The sequence below is a fragment of the Corvus kubaryi genome, unplaced genomic scaffold (genome assembly GCF_017639235.1).
Source record: "Corvus kubaryi isolate FWS band 111438036 unplaced genomic scaffold, C.kubaryi_AGA036_p1.0 72, whole genome shotgun sequence".
Taxonomy (NCBI): Eukaryota; Metazoa; Chordata; class Aves; order Passeriformes; family Corvidae; genus Corvus; species Corvus kubaryi.
The window spans coordinates 4,791,894-4,813,727 of NW_024582060.1; the positions used below are offsets into that span (position 1 = coordinate 4,791,894).

At 39.0% G+C, this 21,834-nt stretch overlaps 1 protein-coding gene across 3 annotated transcripts in view; it reads left to right on the forward strand.

The window, feature by feature from the left end:
* SLCO1C1 (solute carrier organic anion transporter family member 1C1) overlaps positions 1–14,751 on the forward strand; it is a 53,030-nt gene extending 38,279 nt beyond the window's left edge. For 2 of the 3 annotated variants that reach the window (XM_042050235.1, XM_042050239.1), the window contains one exon: positions 924–1,046. In XM_042050235.1, the coding sequence (XP_041906169.1) occupies positions 924–963 (40 nt within the window). In that variant the 3' untranslated portion in view covers positions 964–1,046. Of the gene's footprint in view, positions 1–923; positions 1,050–1,982; positions 2,135–3,347; positions 3,490–3,575; positions 3,709–5,014; positions 5,128–5,703; positions 5,851–5,966; positions 6,066–7,504; positions 7,751–8,601; positions 8,767–9,249; positions 9,446–10,324; positions 10,488–11,157; positions 11,343–12,384; positions 12,450–12,587; positions 12,706–13,543 lie in introns of those variants that run through there. The other variant, XM_042050234.1, reaches the window with a different exon arrangement.
* The last annotated feature ends 7,083 nt before the right edge of the window (positions 14,752–21,834 follow it).

The following is a 21,834-nucleotide window of genomic DNA, read 5'->3' on the forward strand; positions in this document are numbered from 1 at the left end:
ACTTTTGCTTTCATACTTCACACTTTTAACCAGACCCTTGATTTATTAAACATGGAAGAAAATGCTAATTGAAAAAAACTAAAATAGCAACTTTATCAATACTTAAAGTTATCGGGCTCAGCAGCTACTGTATGTTGGCATCAATTGTGAATTGACCTTTCATCTTTTTTTTCTAATGCTCTTGTGGCCTGGAATTTCCCCAGCCCTCATCTCATCCATCTCCAGCTGGTATTGGTATAGGTCAGGGTCATCTGAGGGTGGGAGGAGACACTGCCAGCAGATTCTAAGTCATGCTGTACCTTTAAACCCTCAAAAAAAAAGCCACTTCTCCTGTCCTGTGACCTGAAATGATATTGCATATTATTGTAGCCATCAATGTATCATAATTACAAGGAGGTGTTTATATCTTCAGGTTACACAAAGACAGGTGAATTTCAGAGGACCAGATGCTCAAAAGTATTTGTGTACTAACTTTTCCTGAGCACCAGTAATTTTATTTCATAACATTTTTTGTTGGTAGCTGTGCACTCTTGGAGAAATCCTTTCTCTACTTCTTGTTCCTATCTATCTGAGTAGCCAAGGGGAAGGAGAAACTAATTTTTTTGGTCCTGATGCATGTGCTGACCCAGACTTACAGCACAGCCACAGAAGAGTTTGGGAAGTAGATATTAGCAGTGGGAAAGCAGATGGACCTTTTCCAGCATTGCAAAAGTTCATCCAACTTTTTTCAGCTGCATTCAAGCATATAAACCTCTCTTTGTGCGATTTGTTCCCCCTCTCTCTCTTTTTCACCCTTTTCTCAAATGAGGAGAGTATTGTGAAAGGTGAAACAAATCAGATCTTGTGAGCTGTGATTTCTGAGTTCTGACTTCAGGGCATTAATTTCAATTCTCTAATAGAATATGCAATACTCCTACTTGCAGATCTGAAGATTTGCAGATGAAGATTGCTTTTTTCAAGTGACCCATTTTTTTCCAAGGGGTTCTGCAGTGGCTTCTGGATCGTCCTTGAGAAATCTGTTCTGTTTGTAGTAGGAGTTGCACAAACAGGCAAGTGTTTTCATTCTTTAAATAAACTTTGCAAACAGATATCTAACTTCCTCAACAGCTTTTCCCTGAAGTGTATTTTTTAGCTGTTATCCATCACTCAGATACAGAGTTTTAAAAAGCTGAGGAAAAAAAAAGAAATATTGACCTATTCATTGCAATAAACCAAAACACAACTTAATAACAAAACAAGGCTTTCAGCACTAAAACATTATGATGTATCAAAGGATGTATCATTGTCTATGGCTACAGGAAGTTTCTGAGGGAACTGGAGCACTTCTGCTGAACTGCTGAGCTGCAGATCATTTCATGCATCTGGGCATATAGACAGCACTCTGCAAACAGAAAGAGATCAGGGATACCCTGCGTATTATTGCAAGAGGAAAAAAAACCATGTAATATTCTTACAGGAGGCCAGTTAGCTGAAATAATAAATTGTTTTGTCACTAAGAATTGTTTCCAACAAGCCAGTGAAAAGGAATAAATTGGATGGTACAGTGCTGCTACAGATTTTACCAAATTGACGACTGAATTCTAAGCCACATGGCCTGCAAATTTAGAGCTTCCTAGGACTCCCTGTACTTCAGCACTGATGCTTTGTTGACCCTTGTACTTTATTTTTGGACAGAGACTTTGTCTCTTACTCCTCCATCAAAACTGCCTTTTTAGCATTAAAAGACAGGACAAGGTAGAAAGGGGGGTGCTCATGTCTCTTAAAAAAAAAGGTGTCAAAACTAGACACTTCGGGATTTAAACAAATACACACTTTGAAACATACAAGTCGTTGAGTCAAATAATTTTCCATAGAAAGGTTCAGTTTCAACATCTCCGCATTTTCCTATAATTAGTTTCACCAGATTCATCAGAGAGGTCCTTAAGCAACTCTGTTTTGGCATATGTGCTTTTGTATTTATTACTGTTTTCTCTTGAGTTCAGATCACTCAGTAAAGAAATCAGTCATGACAGTGGAAACCAAACCCAGCAATGTCAGTGACTCAAATCAGGAAGCAGAACCTGACCAGCTTTTGGATGATGAAGGAAACAAAATTCCACCAGTCAAAAAGATTTCCTCTCCCACTGGATTGAAGGTTTGGTGCCATAGCAATATCACCATGAATTACCATTGTTATCTGTTAAGAAATGTTGTTCAAGATGTGACATGCCAAATTCCTTCACTCCTGCTCCCCCTATCTTTTGTGGAACTGGATACGCACTAGAGGTACAGGGGATGGTCAGATCTTATCTTTTTTCTAAAGAAAGTAAAAATTCATGATCTACCCTATTTACTCATAAGTTACTTCAAGTGGAAGACTTGAACGAGCCTCAATTAGGTGCCTACAATGCACTTGCCTGGAGGTTGCTGTCACCACCATTCTTGTAGGGTCAAAATAAGGCGAGGTGAACCATATTTCATCAAATGTTTTGTGGCTGACCTGAGGATTGCATTTTAAAACCCAAACTACCCCAGTAATTTTTGTTTGTGTTTTCATGCTTATCAGCAGTTTGTGATTGCAGCCAAACCCTCTGAGAGCACTGCTGGCATAAGGCACGAAGGGTGATTCTTGGATTTTTGCCAGTCAAGCTCAGGAAATATAGAACATGTCAGGAAAGACCCCACACTTGGAGATTTTTCTCTTCATTCCTAACAAAAAGAGAGTAAATATACCAATTTTCAAGCTTTTATTTCCCAGATTGGCTTCATTTCTTACAGTGGATAGTATTGCAATGTCTATACCTATATTTACTTTGTTTAGTTACCCAAGTTTCTGTTGTATTGGAACTCTTGCCCAGTGAGCAATAAGTCTATTTGGTTTTTAGACTATGTGGAAATAGCTGGATAATATTTAAACAAACTTAAACATTTTACCAAATAAATCTTTATTTGCAAAAGCCACAATGTGTGTTGGTGGAAGAAACAGTCAAACTACAAAGAGTATTAAGCTTTTCCTTGTGAGATATATGGTAAATAGGCAACATTTCAAAATATATCATATGACACGGAGATGAACTCAATCAGTCACTACCACATTCCTCATACTGATGTATCATAAAAACTTGCATAAAGCCTTTATTTTGATGCCATATGACTGAGCTAGAATCAGTTATGAATTGGCCTAAAATAAGGGACACGTGACCCAACCAAAAGGTAATTTGGGTTAAGATGTAACTTTGCCACTGCAATTTGAGTAACAAATATATGTAATGATGGTGATTGTTCCACACAGCTTTAAATATATTTGATCCCTCTGTGACCAGTTTTCCTGCCTCTACCTCCCATTTTCTGTCTGAATCTTTCTCCAGATATTTCTGGCTGCTCTGTCATTCAGCTACTTCAGTAAAGCTTTGTGTGGTACGATAATGAAAAGCTCCATCACTCAGATTGAACGAAGGTTTGACCTGACGTCATCTACTGCAGGTTTCATCGACGGGAGCTTTGAGATGGGTAATGGACATTCCCTAACATGCAGAAAACTGCTCAGAGAAACATGAGACAGCATCTGGCACTAATTCTGGTTCATTACCTTGCAGGTAACCTGCTGGTGATTGCATTCGTAAGCTACTTTGGAGCTAAGCTTCATAGGCCAAAAGTAATAGCTGTGGGATGCTTTACTATGGCTTTGGGATGCTTTTTGTCAGCAATGCCTCATTTCTTCATGGGATAGTAAGTACTAATCATGGTTAATTTGGGTAACCTAACATTGGAATTGCATTCTGCTTTCTGGTTTTTAAATGAAACTTGGTCTACATTTAGCCTTAGATTTCCAAAGGCCTGTAGAACCTCACTTCCATGTGCAATGAAGCACACGTGACACACACACACATTACTATTGTGATGGTGACTGTTCATTTAAGAAATACAGCTCTTCTGAAGTGAAAGTGCAACTCCTGGAAAAAATGGGACAATCACAATGCTTTAGTTTCCACTCAGGCTTGTTCAGAAAGGAGGCAAAGAAGGAAATTATGCTAGAGCCTGCAGATGGATCAGTGCTGGTAGAACTCATACTAGGTTTTTCCTGATCCAAATGCACATGCCTGGTTAAACTGATTTTCTGTATCTGGTTAATTTTTATTCATTTTCTGCAGGCTCAGAGAATTACTGCATTATACTTGTATGTGCTAATGTTTCTAGCCATAGCTTGGGCACAGGGATAGCTAATAGAGAAAGACATATTTCTGTTGATTTCTTAAATATATAGGAATATTTTTAGGTATACTAGTGCAAAAAGAAAACTGAGTAATGCTTTCTTTCATGTTAGTGGATCTTGCAGACTTTTCATCAGTTTTTCACTCTTTAAGACAGACCATGTATCATACTTGTCTATGCTAGGCAGCTCATGAACATGGGCCTGAAAATTTGTAGAACTGCTCTGCACTGTCTCTCCTGATGACTGCTCTTTGTTTCAACCTGAAAAATAAGCCTGCCTGGTCTGAGACAGGGCAGCTCCTTGAAGCAGAATGTGTGCTTTACCATGTTGTTCTGCCAAAGCTAATTGTACTTTGCCTCTCAGCAGCACTTGTTTCTGGGAAAGGGATCATGCTAAAGCAGCTGAACTGACCAAACGTATATCAAAGATGAAAAGGGGACCTTTGCTCAAACTCAAGACATTCTTCTTCTCCTTGGCTGTCAGGTCAACATGGGGAGTTTACTTGGACCTGGCCCTAAATTTAGACACCAAAAATTCAATCCCATCTGAAATACTTTCACAAGCCCTTTTGTATTTTCCAGCTTAAAATGTTATGCCTTCCAGACAGAGAATTCTAAGTCTTATTTGTTCTTCATTTTAGTATTTCAGTTTTCTAAAATGTTCTTAAATGATCTTGTTTGCTCCTTCAGTAGCACTTTGAATTGATATTTAATCAAAGATACGTTTCTCTTTAGGGAAACAGCAGCCAAATGGTTCCAGCCCTACCACACTGGTGTTTCCCCAGTGAGCACTGTTTCTAAACCTACTGTTGTGTGTTTCCAGCTACAAGTATGAGACATCACATACGGCTTCTTCAGCCAACTTAACCACCAGCATAAATCCCTGTTCCCTACATCAAGATGTGAATGACACTGTCCTGGAAGTTTCGCTATCAGGTAAGGAACTGTAAATGAAAGTACAAATACAGGAGCTTGTTTTATCCTTGGTTGCAAGGATTCAGTTACCCAGGACCTGGAGCTGGGGAGTGGAAGAAATAGGACATGAAACTGCACAGAGTTTAACAGAAATAAATGGAGATTCCTATTATTCTCCTTACAATATGGAATACAGCTGTTCTATGTGTTCCTTGTATGGGACACAGGTAGAGAATGAGCCAAGCTTTGCACCAGAAACCATCTCAAACTTCTCACATTAAAGATACATTAAATATGCCAGGTAATATATTTATGAAAATATCAATAAGTTATGTTTTTTAATGAGCATTTTTTCTGATGGGTGATACTTACCTGTATTTTTAGAAATCAAATGCAATGGAGGAAGAAGAAAGTGTTATTAAAAGATCACGAAAAGTTATAATGGGGTTGACAGCATTTCATTTATCTTCCATAAGGAAAATGTTCTTAATGCCTTGAATTCTAAGCTATAATAATTTAATGCGCTACATTTCCTGTGATGTTTCACTGTTTCCCATTCAAATGTTTTATTACAAAGGTGTTAACTCTCATCTGCAGGCTGTGAGAAGGAACCATCATCATATATGTGGATATATATCTTACTGGGAAACATGTTACGTGGGATTGGTGAGACACCAATAACACCACTGGGCATCTCTTATCTCGATGATTTTGCTAAAGAAGAGAATGTTCCTGTGTATGTAGGTAATCTCAACATGAAGTAAACTGAGAGAGTCATAGTATAACAGGTTGATCACCCTCTGCAGAAGACAACATCCAGCCATTAGAGGGTACTAGCATCTGCTTCATTGTATTTTCAGCATGTTTGCACACAATAGCCATGATGGGCCCAATGTTTGGTTTCCTGTTGGGATCTCTATGTGCGAAACTGTACGTGGATATTGGATTTGTGGATTTAGGTAAGCAAAAAGGAGGAACAGTGAAAGTAAGCTAATACTTGTTCATAAGAAGTTCATATAAACAGTTGCATATGTTCTCATTATATTAATTATATTCATATATTTTATATTTTAATTATATTTATTTAATTTTTTAAATTGTATAATTTATTAAAATTTTACTGAATTACTAAAAGCTTTTAGAGTGAAGACAGAATTAGACTGAGAGCATATTTTAGAACTGTCCTTTAAGATTAAAGGATTGTAATACACACTTAACTCTATTAGCACCAAGAACTCTCACAGAACCAAGATTTTTTTCTAAACTTGAATTTTAACAGAAAGATTCTGCTAGTGCAGTAGCTTTACAGTTTGGGGGAATTATCCACCCATTCCATTGAGTATTTTACGTTATTTACATTTCACATAGTTTTTGCAGCACATTATACACTTTTTCCCACCCCTTGCTTATTCAGATGAAGTGAAAACGTGTGTAAGTATTGACATCTGCACAATGCCAGAGGGGACACGGCAATCCCTGTAAGTGGTGGCTGTGGTCCTTCATCCTGTTCCCTTTCAGTAATCTTGTTTTTCTAGCAGGACAGAGAAGTTTTCAGATGTTCAGAATCCTGTAGTTACACAGGTGAACTATTTTGTCTTTGCCTTCTGTTAAGCCAGTGTTTGATTTTATTTAAGAGTAAAGACAGTGAGCCAATTCCAGTCATGCTAGGAAAAGTCTTGTGAAACATGCCAGAATTAACAATCATAAAAATACAACCAGCTGCTCTCATCTGCCTTGCAATCCATTTAAAGCCATGGCTAATTTCGCTGACACTACAGAGAATGTCCAGTTGCTTGTTAGTAACCTACACAATTCAGGAGAGCAGAGGATGGTCTCAGGAGAAAGGTATCAGCCTAAAAAGCACACCACACTTGAGGCCTGTCTGCCACCCCTTTGGTTTCCCACGTGTTGGGTAAGGACCTTGGTGTTGCCATGTCTGCCACAAAACATCAGTCAGTAAAAGGTGTAGAATGGCAGATAAAATAGCACTGGACAAACAGGAATGGCTTCAAACCCAAAGAGAGTAAGTTTAGATTAGATGTGAGGAAGAAATTCTTCCCTGTGAGGATGGTAGGTCACAGGAACCAGTTGTCCAGAGAAGATTTGGATGCCCCATCCCTGGAAGTGTTCAAGGACAGGTTGGATGGGTCTCAGACCAACCTGGTGTACTGGAAGGTGTTTTGGAACAAGATGAGCTTTAGGGTACCTTCCAATCCAAAACAATCTGTGATTCTATAACACCATTCAGGGTATGATTCCTGATGCTTTCACTGCATGGATCTTCCCTCATTATTGTTGGAAGTCAGACACTATAAAATGTAGCTGTCATAGCAGACAAAGGTTGGGAAGGTTCAGCTTCTTCACTGGGGTAACTTCTGCCTGTTTCCCTCATTTCTAGGGAGCATCACTATCACCCCACAGGATTCCCGCTGGGTGGGAGCATGGTGGCTTGGCTTTTTAATAGGTGGAGCAACCAGTTTCCTATCTGCTATTCCATTTTGCTTCCTGCCAAAGAGTCTGAAAAAGCCAGAGAAAGCCAGTAAGGACAAAACTTCACGTGGTCTCTTGGAAAACACAGGTTCCTCGAGGAATAAACTTTCTCCTGAAAAAACTAAGCCAAGGAAGTGGTCAGTAATGCTGAAAGGCAAGTGTTTCTCATGTTGAATAAATGTGAAAAGCAGTAGGCAAAACACACATAGGGAATGTAACAGTTCTGCAAAACATTTTGCCTCCCCTGCACTTCCATCTAAACCAGGCAGCTATCTCCAGGAAAGGAAAGATCCACCAAAAATTATTAGAAGTAAAAGGACTCTGAGGTTCTGCATGCATCACCTGCAATAAATCATCAACTGAGAGGCACCTACCTCTAAAATTTTGTGCTGGAAGAAATTTGAACAGTAGAAAAGTGTTTCTGTATTTGAATATAAAGGAAATAATAACGGCTCCTTTTGCAATATGGAAAGACAAATTATTCATCTGAGAGAGTTCATGGAAACTCTGAAGCATATTGGTACCTGATGAAAATACATCAGGCTTGAATAGCTCTGGTTGTGCAGTCCTTAGGCCACAAAAATGGTGGAAAGGTGATGGAAAGAGGTGACTTTGCTTCATTTGTCAAATTTTTTGTTTAGATCCCAGTGCAAGACACTGGATATCTCCACCAAGGCAGTTCTCACTTAGCCTTGAGCCTGTGATAATATTCATGCAAGCTGAACAAGTCTGTGCTGTGTGGAGCCCTTTAGTCTTCATGTACAATAGAGCACCCAGGCCTTAACCTATACTTCTGTCTTCTTTTAGGATTCTCTTCCTGTATCTCAACCTCTGGTGTTTTTCAAGAACCTGATTTTGCTTTCAGATACCCTCATGCAAATGAAGATCAGTACAACCTGCACTTGGACAGCTGAGAGCAGAACCTTGCCCTAAGTTTTGCGGGTTACTCACCAGTAATTATGCCATGCATCTTTCAATGCCCACTCATATGTCCCTTTCTTTCAGGTTTCTATACCTCCCTGAAAAAAGTATTGGGTAATCGAATGTACTTTACGTTTTTGTGTTGCTCACTGTTACAGTTCAGTGGTTTTATTGGTTTCTTCACTTACAAACCAAAGTATATGGAACAGCAGTATGGACAATCTACATCCAAATCCAACTTTCTAATAGGTGAGTTACACCGTGCAAGGACTGCTTGTGCTGTAAGGAGTGCATGAGGAAAGGTTCTCGTGTGTTTTATCTGGAGCTGAATTCCTTGCAGAACAGGTTGAAGTAAATGGTGGTGTGACCTGAACCTGAATTATAAAAAACACAGGTTGTGTGCTTATGGGACCATAAGAAATTTTAAAATTATATTAACATTACATTGCATTGATACTATATTTATAGCAAGGGCACCCCAAATATGCAATGAGTGCTGTGGGGAAGTTTTAGTTGCTGAAGCATCTAACAAGTTCCTTGCAATGGAAGTGGGTTTGGAGGGTTAGGCACTTCAAAAACAGCATATGCAACCCAGGGGTTGGACTGAACACAAACCTTCCTGAAGTCATAACAGACCATGAAGCTGCCAGGGACAAACTAAGGACAGACTTTGGCTCTTAAGACCATAACAATTCTTTAATTCTAACATTCCTCTTCTATAATCTCTTTCAGGAGTGACATCCTTACCTCCTGTGAGTCTTGGAATTTTCCTAGGAGGACTTATAATGAAAAAGTACAAAATGGGCATCATTAGTGCAACAAAGTTTTCATTTACCATGTCATTTTTGGCCTATGCCATCAGTTTATTGCACTTTTTTGTTGGCTGTGATAACTATGTGGTGGCAGGGATGACAGTGTCCTATGAAGGGTGAGTATAAAATAGAAAAGATTGTGGTTTTCTCCATAGTTCTCAAAAAATGTACTGTGACATCAAGGCTAAAAGAGAAACATGCTTTTGCAATACTTGAGAGAAAGTGAACACTGCCACATGTCATTGGGGTAGTTTTGTTGGTCAGCAGAGTGTCAGCGTGACAAAGCCCAATGCTGGTTAAAGATGAATTAGGAATTGCATCATTAGCAATGTAGGTTGTTTTGCTGGGGAAGGGTGGGGGTATTGCTGTGCAGTGTTTTCACTAAGAATGTAAATGGTGGACCAGGGAATATGCTTAGGGAGCACTGAGATGAAAAAATGGCAAGCTCATAAGCTTAACTTACCTAGAAAGGAGAAGATGAGGGAAGACATCCCTTTTTGCTCAATACACAAAGGAGGTCTGAAAGCAAAAGAGAATACTGCATTCTTCATATCCTCCATGAAAAGTTAGGCTAGGCTTTAACAGAGGAGTATTTTTTAACTACAGCGATCAGGAGATCTGGTTTCTGTCTCTGGTGCATTTTTACCCACAGATAAAGATATTGTTGATAGGACTGTGGTAACTGTTGCTAGCTCTAAGTTCAATTAATTGACCTCTCCCTCCTTTCTCTTTTCTGTCTACACCTGTCAGTAAAATCAGTAGAAATGCTTTTATTTGTTTTAAAATTCTCTATAATCTAGTAATCACTTTAATATCAGTGCAAGTAGGATGGAATCTCAAACAGACCAATAGAGATGTAGATACTCAGCTGTGAAAACATGGCCTGGGCATATGAAGTGGGTTTCAGGACAGCAACGCTGTCACAGAGAGGGGACTTTGCTGACTTCAACACTGAATTAAAAATTTCTTACACTTGTCTGAACTTAACTTCCAAGCAACCCCATTCCATACCACAAAAATTCCTTGTTTTCTGAGTGCAACTCTCACTGCAAATGTGCCTCCAATGTGTGGGATCCTGTGTGTGGAGCCAATGGAATCACCTATGTTTCGGCGTGTCTGGCTGGGTGCAAGACTTCCGAGGGACATGGAAAGAGCACAGTAAGACCCTGCTTTGGTTTCAGAGGTTTTCTACCAGCTTATTTTCCATGTAACATCAGGGACTAAGTAGGATAAAAAAACCAAAGTCAGTAAGGTATTTTTGATTTCTGGTTACAGAGAGCACAGAAAAGAGAGATGTCTCTGAGTTATTGCACATTAAGCAAAAAGTCCTACCTCCTTGTTGTAGATATTAACTTTAATCTTCTGTAGGTTGAAGACAAGAGGTAGAAACACACAAATCAGATAGGTTTCATGTTGCCTGAAGGTTGTCCATGCTTTGCCTTTCATAAAGCTCATTTTGGCTGCCATAAGGTTTTACCCAGCAGTAGAAGTACACTAAGATGGAGTAGAATCTTCCCTGATACTGATCATTAATGTTTAAGTATGAAAAATGGGTTAAGGAAAGGCAGCTTGTTTCCTCCATGTGAGACTCTGGGATGTCAGGATACTGCTTGTTTTTCTGGGTGAGTGATTTTTGCTTGCCATGGAATGCTGGAGGTAATGCCCATAGTCCCAGAGACAAAGCTCCAGTCATTGGGCTGTGCCATTTGCATGTTTCCTGATGCCAGGTGACCACTCCAGAACAGAAATGGTCTGGAGCTATCTCTTTACTCTGTTTTCTCTCCAACAGAATCCCCATTTCGTGAGACACCTGCTTTGTGTCTTCCAGGTCTTCCATAACTGCAGATGTCTTGAAATCAACAGTTCATGGACAGGAAACAATTCTGCCACCTTGGGGCAATGTCCAAAAAGTGATGATTGTTCAATGAAGTTCATTTATTACACAGTAATACAAGTCATAGGTGGCTTTTGTTATGCACTGGGAGCCACTCCTTCGTACATGATTATGTTCAGGTGAGTACAGCTGGCTGTGTACCAAAGGTGGAGGCTTTCTAGTGAGACTTTCAAAGTCATGTTTTTTTCTTCACATTAGGGAAAAAAGGACTTTCTTGCTCATCAGGAACTGTAGTGGTATGACAAGGAGTAATGGGTTCAAACTGAAAGAGAGAAAGTTTAGGTTAGAAGAAAGTCTTCCATGTGAGGGTGGTGAGGCCCCGGCACAGGTTGCCCAGAGAAGCTGTGGCTGTCCCGTCCCTGGAAGTGTTCAAGGCCAGCTTGGATGGGGCTCTGAGCAACCTGTTCTAGTGGAAGGTGTCCCTGCCCACAGCAGGATGGTTTTGGAGTAAGATGATCTTTAAGGTCCATTCCAAACCAAACCATTCTGTGGTTCTATGGTGGTGTAATCAGGTTTTCCAGAACATGTCCCTTTTTTCTGCTTGGATTTTTAAAGTGCCGTGCATTTGTCAGGATTTCTGGATGTGCAAGGAGATGGCAGAGGCTGGATATATAATGAATTCAAGATCAATGCCCATTTCTGATGCCTGGAGTGCAGTTCCCCACGAAACAGAGGAGCATATTGCCAGGAGGCTTTGTGCTGTCCAAGATGTGTCTTTGTACAGAGGAATTCTATTCAAGCACGCAAAGATGCTGCACTAACCCTGCTACCTGCAACTCTTTTGTCTTAGGGCAATAGGATATTTCCCATTAAGTATTCCATCAAGTGAGGGAAATGTATGCCTGAGTGTGAAGGCAGTTGGAGAGCTTGTTTCAATAAGGTCGGGATAGACTCTGATTATGACTTGAAAACTTCACTTCCTTAATTATGCTTAGTGAATGGACTTGCCAGGAGCTTTTCGATGGAAATCAGTAGATTAATTCACCTTTTTCATACCACTTAACACACTTCAGCAGATGAAGGAAGCACTCTTCTTCCAAATCTTGGCTTTCCATCAACAAGAGTATTAAGTTCAGGTTATTTAATAGCAGTTTAATAGGCATGTCTAAGCTCTAAAGAGGCCAACACTTCTTACTTATCCATCTTTTTCCTTTTTTTCAGATGTGTTCAGCCAGAGCTCAAAGCTCTCGCAGTTGGTCTATACACACTCATTATGAGAATGCTGGGTAAGAGAAATCATTGCAGAGTCCAATCCACCTAGAGCCGCTCTTGCAGCTCGTAATCACCACTAAGAAAATATAAAGCTGATTTCTAAGAAGATGTCTTTCCTGTGAAATCTTGTCACATTTTTGCTTGCCTCCCAGGTGGGATTCCAGCACCAGTTTATTTCGGTGCAGTGATCGACAAGACGTGCTTGAAATGGGGAAACACCAGCTGTGGGAAGCGAGGGGCTTGCAGGCTCTATGACTCCAATGCAAACAGGTGAAGCAAATTAGGGCACAAAACCCTCACTGTGGAAAGACATGCTTTGTTCTCTTACACTGTAGTGTGTGATCCACACAGAAACGCTGTGACTAACTCTGGGCTCAGCTTTAAGTCAGTCCAGAATTCCTGAAATTGAAAAATCTTAACATCAAATGTTAAGCTCTCAGTTTTTAGTCAGTTTCTATGTTGTGCAAAAGAAATTTAATATCCAGGACAGAGATGTCTGGAATGAGTTGTAATTTTTAATGTACTTAAAGCAAATTAAAAATACCTTGGACTTCAGGAGTTACCATAAACAGGAAAGTTACCCAAATTTACCTTATTTGCAGGTAGTTTGTTCACACTGATGAGAATGCTAACTTTGGGCATTGGCCACTTTTGAGAGAAAAGTCCATGCAAGAATATTGTACTGAGTAGCTGTAGGTGTTGGTGAAACCCAAACACTATCAGTCTCTTGGGGTAATGTTCCATAGATTTTTCTCAGTTTCACTCAAACGTCACCACTTCTGATGTGTTTTTTATTTTTACATACCTCAATATATTTCAAGCCCTAAAGAGCCTAAAGCCTTGAAGTGACCAAAAATCTTCCAAAAAGAAAGGGGGGGCCGGAGGGGGGGGGGGGGGAGGAGGAGAGAGATGATGGAATTTCACTTTGCAATTATCTTTCTGCAAGTAAAAATGTCCAGTTTGTGGTATCCTGCACAAAGAATGAGTTTTAATATCTTCCCCTAAGCTTTTTTTTTGTATATACTAGGACCTTAGCAGCCATTAAATTGATTTTCTTCAGTGTTTTTGAAAAATTCAATGGCCCAATCCTCTATGCTCTGTCCCACAGGTATGTCTTCCTTGGTTTAGCAGCAATTTTAAGAGGTCCTTCCTACTTGATTGGAATAATTTTTTATATATTGGTAAAGAAACACTTTCAAAATAAGAACTCCAGGCCTCTAGAGAATGGACAAGAAGATGCTGCTATGAATAAAGAAGACAATTGCAAGATCAAAGAACGTTTGCCAGGTTCTTCTGATGTGGAGAATGAATCCTCTATTTAGAAAGCAATTTAGACCAGTGGCATGTGAATCAGGTCAACTTCTTTCAGAAACACTATTCACAATGCTGTGAGTAACTAAATAATAAATAATAACACTGTAGAGAGAGTATAACTAATAGCAGAACTGCAAACAACAGCAATAAACACTAACAAACAAGTATGAAAGTGCCTTATGTGTACCTGATTACCAGTAACAGAATGAGTTCCACAAACTGAACCAAATTCTCAACAGACAAAGAAAAACCTCCCTTGGCAGTTCTGACAGAGCCAGTCTGCTGTTTTTAGTGGGGTCAGGTGCTGCCAGAACATCCACATGCCAAAGGCCCACAAAAAGTGATCCTGATCCTGTATGGAGATCCACGCAGTGGACTGACACAGGAGAGAGAAGCTCAAGGCTAAGAGCAGCTTTCTGATTCTATCAAATTCAATCAGAATTCACAGTAAGCCAAAGCATTTAGCCAAATACCTCATCTAATTGCATCATTGCAACTGGTTTTCATCTCAAAATTAGCAAAAGCTGTATTTTTGCAAGAAGAATTTTATCTTACCTGAGCTGAAAAGGTTATGCCTGCTTAAAAATACAGAAATTTTTTCATGAAAACAATTAAAAAAAAAAAAAAAGCCTTATAGTGGGGGAATTTTATTTAAAAATACTTTTTTTTCTAGTTAAGTGATTCTGAAACACAAGACTTACCCGTGGCTGTGTTGCGATGCCACGCAATGTCCGGCAGAGGGCACTCAAACGACGGCGTTTCCCCCAATGACTGCCGCAGCTATCGATTCGTTTTTCACACTCAGTTTTGGTTATTCCGGGACAAGTTCATCATCAGGCAGGAAAAACACTCATCCGTGTTTCCACACACCTTAAAATTCCCTCGGCGTGAGCCTTTAGCTCATATACTCAAAGCTGCTTTTGTTGGTTTTCTTTCACTGTACTCGCGTCACTTGGAGCTTGACAACTTGTTATTACTTTAAATAAAAAGATGAGCACTTGAGTAGCATTTCACAACAGGACGGCTGATACTTTAAAATAGATGCTCAGGGCTCAGTGGGATATGGTTAACAGGCATATTAGATAAAAAAAAAACCCCAACATACATTGAGCAAAATGCTGAATTGTTCTGAAGTAAATGTTGTCTGTTATGACAGTCACTTAGCAGTGATTGCAGGAGCTGAACGGAGAAGAATGGGACTTTTTTTTCCAAATGAAGTGATATTTGCTGAAGGCAGAGATTCTCCATCCATCAAACTAGAGAAGTTCTTTATTCTTCTTTAGCCTGGAGAAAATGAGGCTCAGGGGAACCTTGTGGCTCTCTACAACTCCCCGACAGGAGGGTGTAGCCAGGGGGGTCAGGCTCTTCTCCCAGTAACCAGCAAGAGGACAAGGGAAAATGGCCTCAAGCTGTGCCAGGGGAGGTTCAGGTTGGACACTAGGAATAATTTCTTCACAGAAATGGTCAGAATAGATGGCCCAGAGAAGTGGTGGAGTCACCACTCCTAAAAGAAGCACAGCAAAGGTGAGATGCTGTAAACTGCAAAATAAATTTACATTGTTCAGACCTTGCGCTATGGGTGAGAAAAAAACATAGGAAAAAAAAAAGTCTTCTCCTAACTTGCTACTTTCTGTGCCTAAAGCAGGCGAGGGAATTATTCTTGTCTTTTCTATTAGTGCACAGAAAAACAACTGTGTGGAATCTTTCCCACATTTCAAGGAGTGGCTGATGTCCAAAATCAATACAGAAACAATTTTTGAGCTAAGTATGCTTTGCTTAAGGTGTTTCCCTTTTTTTTAGTATCTCCTCTTCAAGACAAAGCTGGAACACATTAAAAAAAAAAAAAGAAGTGGTTTTCTAAGTCTTTCTAAGCAGTCCCATGAGCTTTACGTCTGAATCAATGCAAAACATGAGAAAGGCTCATTGTTTTTTTATGTGGTGCTACAACCCCATGGATGTTGCCACAGTTTTATTCTGGAGTATAATCTACAGGCAATAAAATACATCAGAGGCATATGACACAGAGACAAAAAAAAAATCTGTCAGTTTTGTTTTGGTGACAAGGCATCTACTGATGCAAATCCATCAGGTGTGAATAATTTGACTTTGTCCAAGCTGGGAGGTGAACTCATTAACTGTCATCTAAAGCAGTGTTAAATATTATAGCTATTCTTTTTTTAAATTTCAGAATTTATCAGACGGATTTTTTGGCAAAATGCTCATCTGCCAAGCTTTATATCCAGTGCAGCAGAACAACAGAACTGACTTTAGTTGCAAACAAATATATGCATTTTCCTCTCTAATAAAACTCTTGGAATTTAAAAGATAACATAAATTTAATGCATCAGTGTGAAATATGAAAACATAAGGGACAGCCTAGAGTTCTGTGCAAGCCCACCCTGAGTGCCCCGTGGGATGTCACAACCTGACCCTGTTGTGTTCAACTCACTTCAATTATAAGTGTCTTATATGCAGTGAGATCTCTCAAGTCTTTCAAAATGTCAAATTGTTTGCTGCATTCACCTGAAATCCTAGCAGTTATCAATTATTTTTAAAAGATACCTGCAATAATAGCACTAATTATTTTTCTTAGTGCTCCTTCTCATGCATGCTTTCTGGAATTCCTTACTTACACTAAGTACCTGCAAGTATTTACTTGCAAAAGCTCCTTGGTTTCCAATTATTCATACTATTCTTCCCCCCCCCCCGCCCTTCTTGAAAACAGATTTTGAAGGAGAATTCAATAGCTGACTCATTTCTGAATCATCATTAATTTCAGCCCACTAGTCTTTTTTTTTAATCCTCATTTTAATACACAGGATTTAAAGTTGTTTGTTGTTTTCCTTGACTTCAGGAATGCATCGAGTTGGTTAAAAAGAAGCATTATGGAGGGTAAGAAACGCTTTTGCCATCCAGGTCTCACAAATGCCCTGTTTGACAAATCCTCCAGGGATATAGGAAATTCAACAGCTAGTTTTTAAGGTCATCCAAGCATTAGAAGGTCTGGAAGATGTGTCATTGGGTCAGTTGTCATTATCTCTATATTGATGACACCACTGGAGAAGGGATGCACTTTGCAGTCAATTTGAACTTGGAAAAAATGTCAGTATTGGCATGCAAAGAAACAGCAGGCAGTGTATTGAACAAATACGCTCCTGCTGATCCTTAAAAGGTTTGAGAGGACTGAACATTTCAACAAACATAGAACTGCAGAACAAAACTGATGTAGCAGCAGGTACTTAAGGAAGGATGGATGGGCCAAACTCAGAATAAAAATGTGTCAAATTGATGTATTACCTAAATTGTTCTATCTCTGAGAACAGATGAATTGGTGAAAACAGTTACCTAAACTCAGTGCAGAGAGCACACATGGGCAGTCTCTGCAAGACATCAGCTCTTAGGTGTTACACTGAAAGCTGAATTAAGAGAGCAAAAAAAGGACATGGAAATACAAGGAGAAGAACTGATTACAGTAACGAGACTAAATTGGTCCAACATTTGGTATTAACAATGAAAATCTGCAGATAATCCAGCCCAGTTAATACAAAAAAAGGGGACCTCTGGATAGGGACTGCACGCAGGGCTAGGATTGTTTGTATTGATGCTGGAGTGAGTTCCTGCACTGTGCAGCTTAAAATCCTGTTAAGAAATTACTCCCCTACTTGTAATCACCTCTTTCTAAGTTGATGCAACTTACCCTCTGCAGTGAGAGCTCAATGATCAGCATGCACTAGTTTTGTTCCTTTCTGCTGCTCCTCAGTTTTTCTCTCTGAAGATGTCTTCTGGGATCTACAGAAAAAAATGGAAATCATGGTATTTCCACCAAACTCTCCATTTGTATCTTCAGCTCTTAGGTCAGTCTCTGTCAACATTATGGAGTCAGAGAACAGAGAAAAACAGACCTGGATATAACTATTATATATTACACATAAACATTTGAATGATCTGTCATGAGAAGAAGTGTTCTTTATCCGCCAAAACTTTGCTTGGAGCATCTGCTACCCTCAAGGTAGACATTTTTTGACACTGTTCAACACTGAAGTTGAACAGACTACCTGGGCATTTGAGATGTTCACATTCACTCCCTTACTCTGTTACAGTCTTACTTCTTCAGTCAAGAATGCAAGCTAGGTAAAATAACATTTTCCAAAGCACTTATAAAGCAGATTTGTAAGTCAAACTCCTAACTTAAAATTTGTCTTTCTGGTTTTCTTTATAATGGCATCCCAATCATTGCAGGTTCCAAAAAGGTTAACTCACATTCAATAATGAAACAGGACCGTGTCAGTGCTTTGAAAACTTCCATTTGTATGACTTAGATGACAGTAAACATACAAGAAAGTGAGTGCTTCAAGAAATACTTCCTACTTCAAAGAGATACAGCTTCAAAAATCAGGATGCTATATTATTTATTAACAGTTATTGAGATGTTCCCTCATTCTGGATGAGCTTTGCATGTCTGAAAAATGATATTATATATAGCTTATAAGTATTTTGGAAACATTATTTTATCTGAAGTTCCCACCCTTTCATTTCTTGACTCAGGAGTAATTTTTGCCTGGAGACAACAGTTCTGGAAGTTTAGCTTTAATTCATTTAGTCTCAAATGACAGTAGTTATGAACATGCCTTTGCCTTTCAGTTTCCAGCACAGGGCTTTGGCTTTCTGTCCCATCACTTTCCCAGAATCTGTAGCAGGTGCCTTTTTCAGCACTTTAACAGGTGGCAGCTGGATTCAGTAGTTTAAGCTCACTCAGGTGTGATCATACCTTTGGCTGCAATATGAATCTCCTCTTGTTTTGTATATTGTTCTATAACTTTATGATCTAGCCATTTTTCCAATCGAAACAAGGTCAGGTATTTGCAGGCTAAAGCAAATACGAGATTGGAACTGTCAGGGATTGTCAAACATTCATGATCTTAGAAGGGTTGAACCTGTTTGTGTGCTTGCTCTGAAATGACACTTAAAAAACCCCTGAAAATTAAAAGTTAAAATGTTTTTGAGGTGTCCTGATTTTTTTTTGGTAAAGAAATGCTTTATTCAGTGAGCCTGCTGGTAGATTTTTTCAGACTTCTGAATACTAATGATTTTAAACTCAAAATTGTGACCCAAATTACCTAAAGTAGGACACACAAAAATGAAATTCTTCCTCCAAACTTATTATCATATTTTTAATATGCAGATCCATACTTATAAGCATTGGTGGGAAACTTTTTCATAGTCTCCTACAGCAAATTCTTCTCTTCATTTGTAATTTTATTCATGTGCTGACGTGTTCCACTCTGCAAACCAGGTATCCTGATGAGCCATCCTCCAAATGATATAATATTGGATTTGGCCATTATAATCTTGTGTGATTCATACCTTCTACTGGCTGTGAAGAATAAAATTCTATGTAGAAATCTATCTACATGTTATGTTTAGAAGATGGTTTTCTGACCTGTGCACCTGCAGCTTTAAAAAAAAATGTTGAAGCAATCAATACAGAAAACCTGACAGGACCTCTGAGATATTTCAGATCATATTACTGTTACTAATATTACTACTATAACCTGTTATTAGTGCTGGAGTAATATTTCAGGTTTCATTGGTCTTGTCAGTTAAGCCAGGACTCAGCACAAAGTCTGTGATTATGTGACCTAGTGTAATACTAATTTTAGAGGTAATAATATGTGACATCAGTGTTCCATTGATAAGATGATATTAAAATAAAGACGCATTCAAATATGATTAAGTCATTTATGGGTTTTGCAGATAAGAGCACTCATTCATTTGTGCAGCAATATCTCCTACTGAGAAACATGAAACTCTTCTGATGATTTCCTACCTGGTGATCTTAGAGAAGAAAATGCTGCATTTTATATAAATGCCTTATAGTGCAACACAGATGAGGAGATGAATTATTTAGGTTTGACAGTCACTGACTCAGAATGTCTCTGGTTTAAGAGGCAGATCTGTTATAAGAATTTTAGCAATACTTCCTAGTGTTTTTTTTCCTGCAACCTGTAATTCTTTTTCTGACCAAATCTCAAGGATTCCATCAGAATATTGTGTTACCACCTGTATTTCTCTTGTAACAGTTACTGTATTGCCCCTCATTTAAGTTCATTCCACTGATACACAGAAATCTGATGACCTGTTGCTTCCTCATAATCACTCAAGACTTTCGCTAAAAGTGGTAATCACATTACAGCATGTTTAGATCACCTAGCTAAAAAACCAGCATTTCAGTCCCATTGGAAAACAATCCCCAACTTGAACTGTGAATTAGTTATGTTTATGGAGTTCAGAATAAACACATTAATTAATTAGAAAGTACCACTGGAGAAAAAAACCCCTTGTGATTCAGACCTATATTAACAGTTTCAGCTAGAAAAAACTTTGACCATATTTCAAACTAGAGGAAGGCAAAATGACAACATACTCCACAGTGAAAACTGGTAGACTAAATCTAATGTTACCTCTCTCCTATGTTATAAAAAAATTTTGAGTGCTTTACATTTAAGTTGACAGCCTGAGGTATTTTCTGTTTACTCTGCAACAAGTAGTACTTTATTCCTAACTTATTTTTGTGCCAGGATAGACAGGAGTTGTTGATAATGGGGACACAAAAGCAATAGGAGGGCTTGATTTTTATAGGGTACGTGATCCTAATGCACACAGAAAACTGTGGGTTTAGGGCTGCTGGGGCTTTTTTTTCTATTTCTTTGATAAACAACTAGAAAACATCATAAAAACAGGTAGTCATAGGTCATTATGTCTGCTCAATTGTATATCTAAACACAGAGAAATGCCAAGTAACTGGGCTGTCTTCTGTCTTCTGTAGTTATTCTGACAGAAGGACTTTGAAAATGCCATTAAAGAGCTTTTTGATATCCTCAAAGAAGAGTTGGGTAAATACAAGGCTTATGCCCTTAAACCTCCCCCACTCTGATGAAAACTCACTGTTTTTTCTATTTGTCCATTGATTTCAGTGGCGTTACCATGATTTATGGCCCAGAAAGCTGTCTATAGTGGTCCCTAAACTACACGGTCTGTAGTCGGTATTTGAAAGCATGCCATGCAAATTTGTTGCAAATTTGCCTTCAAAATAGCTTTCTTGGTTAACAATTTCTCTCATGAACTCAGAAGGCAACACGTTTTTCTTCCTTCCTGGAGGATTTTCCCAGTGATTGGGGTCAAAGACGTCACTGCTCTCACACAGGACAAGGATAACAGTTCTGATCCTAGAGTCAGTAATGTGATTTTGCAATCAAACCAGAGTCCCAGGAGCCCCTCTGCCTCTCAGTATGGTGAAGCCTTGCCTTTGGAGCACGAGGAATTAGAAGGGAGAATGTCTTTACTTCTCTATTGTGAGAAGCAAGGAGATGAAAAGCTTTAGGAAAATGCCACTTGGTTGACCACCTATTTAATTTTCTGTATATTCTGTACTAGTTGATTGTTGAAGTACAAGTTGTTCCCTTGAAGAAACTTCTACGTTCTGCTCACAGGAGAGTGCTTAGATTTGCACTCAAAAAACAGTACATGTTGGAAGCACAGGGAAATGAGAGCCTTGGAGTTGTCAGAATACTGAGCAAGAGGCTCATTTGATACTACCTGCAGCAGGGTTTGTGCTATTATCGATTTAGGACTGTTATGAAGAATGATGTTAATTCTTATTTGTTTGGAAAACCTCGCTTCACTAAGTTTCACCTGGGGTAAATATCTGGACATGCATCATCAGATCTGACCAGAATCTCATTTACACTCTGACATCAATTATCAACGCACCTTTGGTAAAACATTACCTCCTGGGAAAATCAAGATGCTCCAGTCACAAAAACCCTATAATGTAAAAAAACATTGTACAGAAATAAGTACCCAAACAACAGAAGTAAAAGGGTAATGATGTTAGTATGAGTAACCTGACTGACTCTATGCCTGGCACAGATCACGAGTGTTTCTAGAGCTGCCAAGGTATTTATTCAATGATAAAATACTGCTTGCAGAAGGAGAATGACACACCATGATTGTCTCTGTGTACAGTTCCTAAGGTTTCCGGAACTTGGATTTTTCTTTAATAATTTCCAGACCTAGATGCAATTT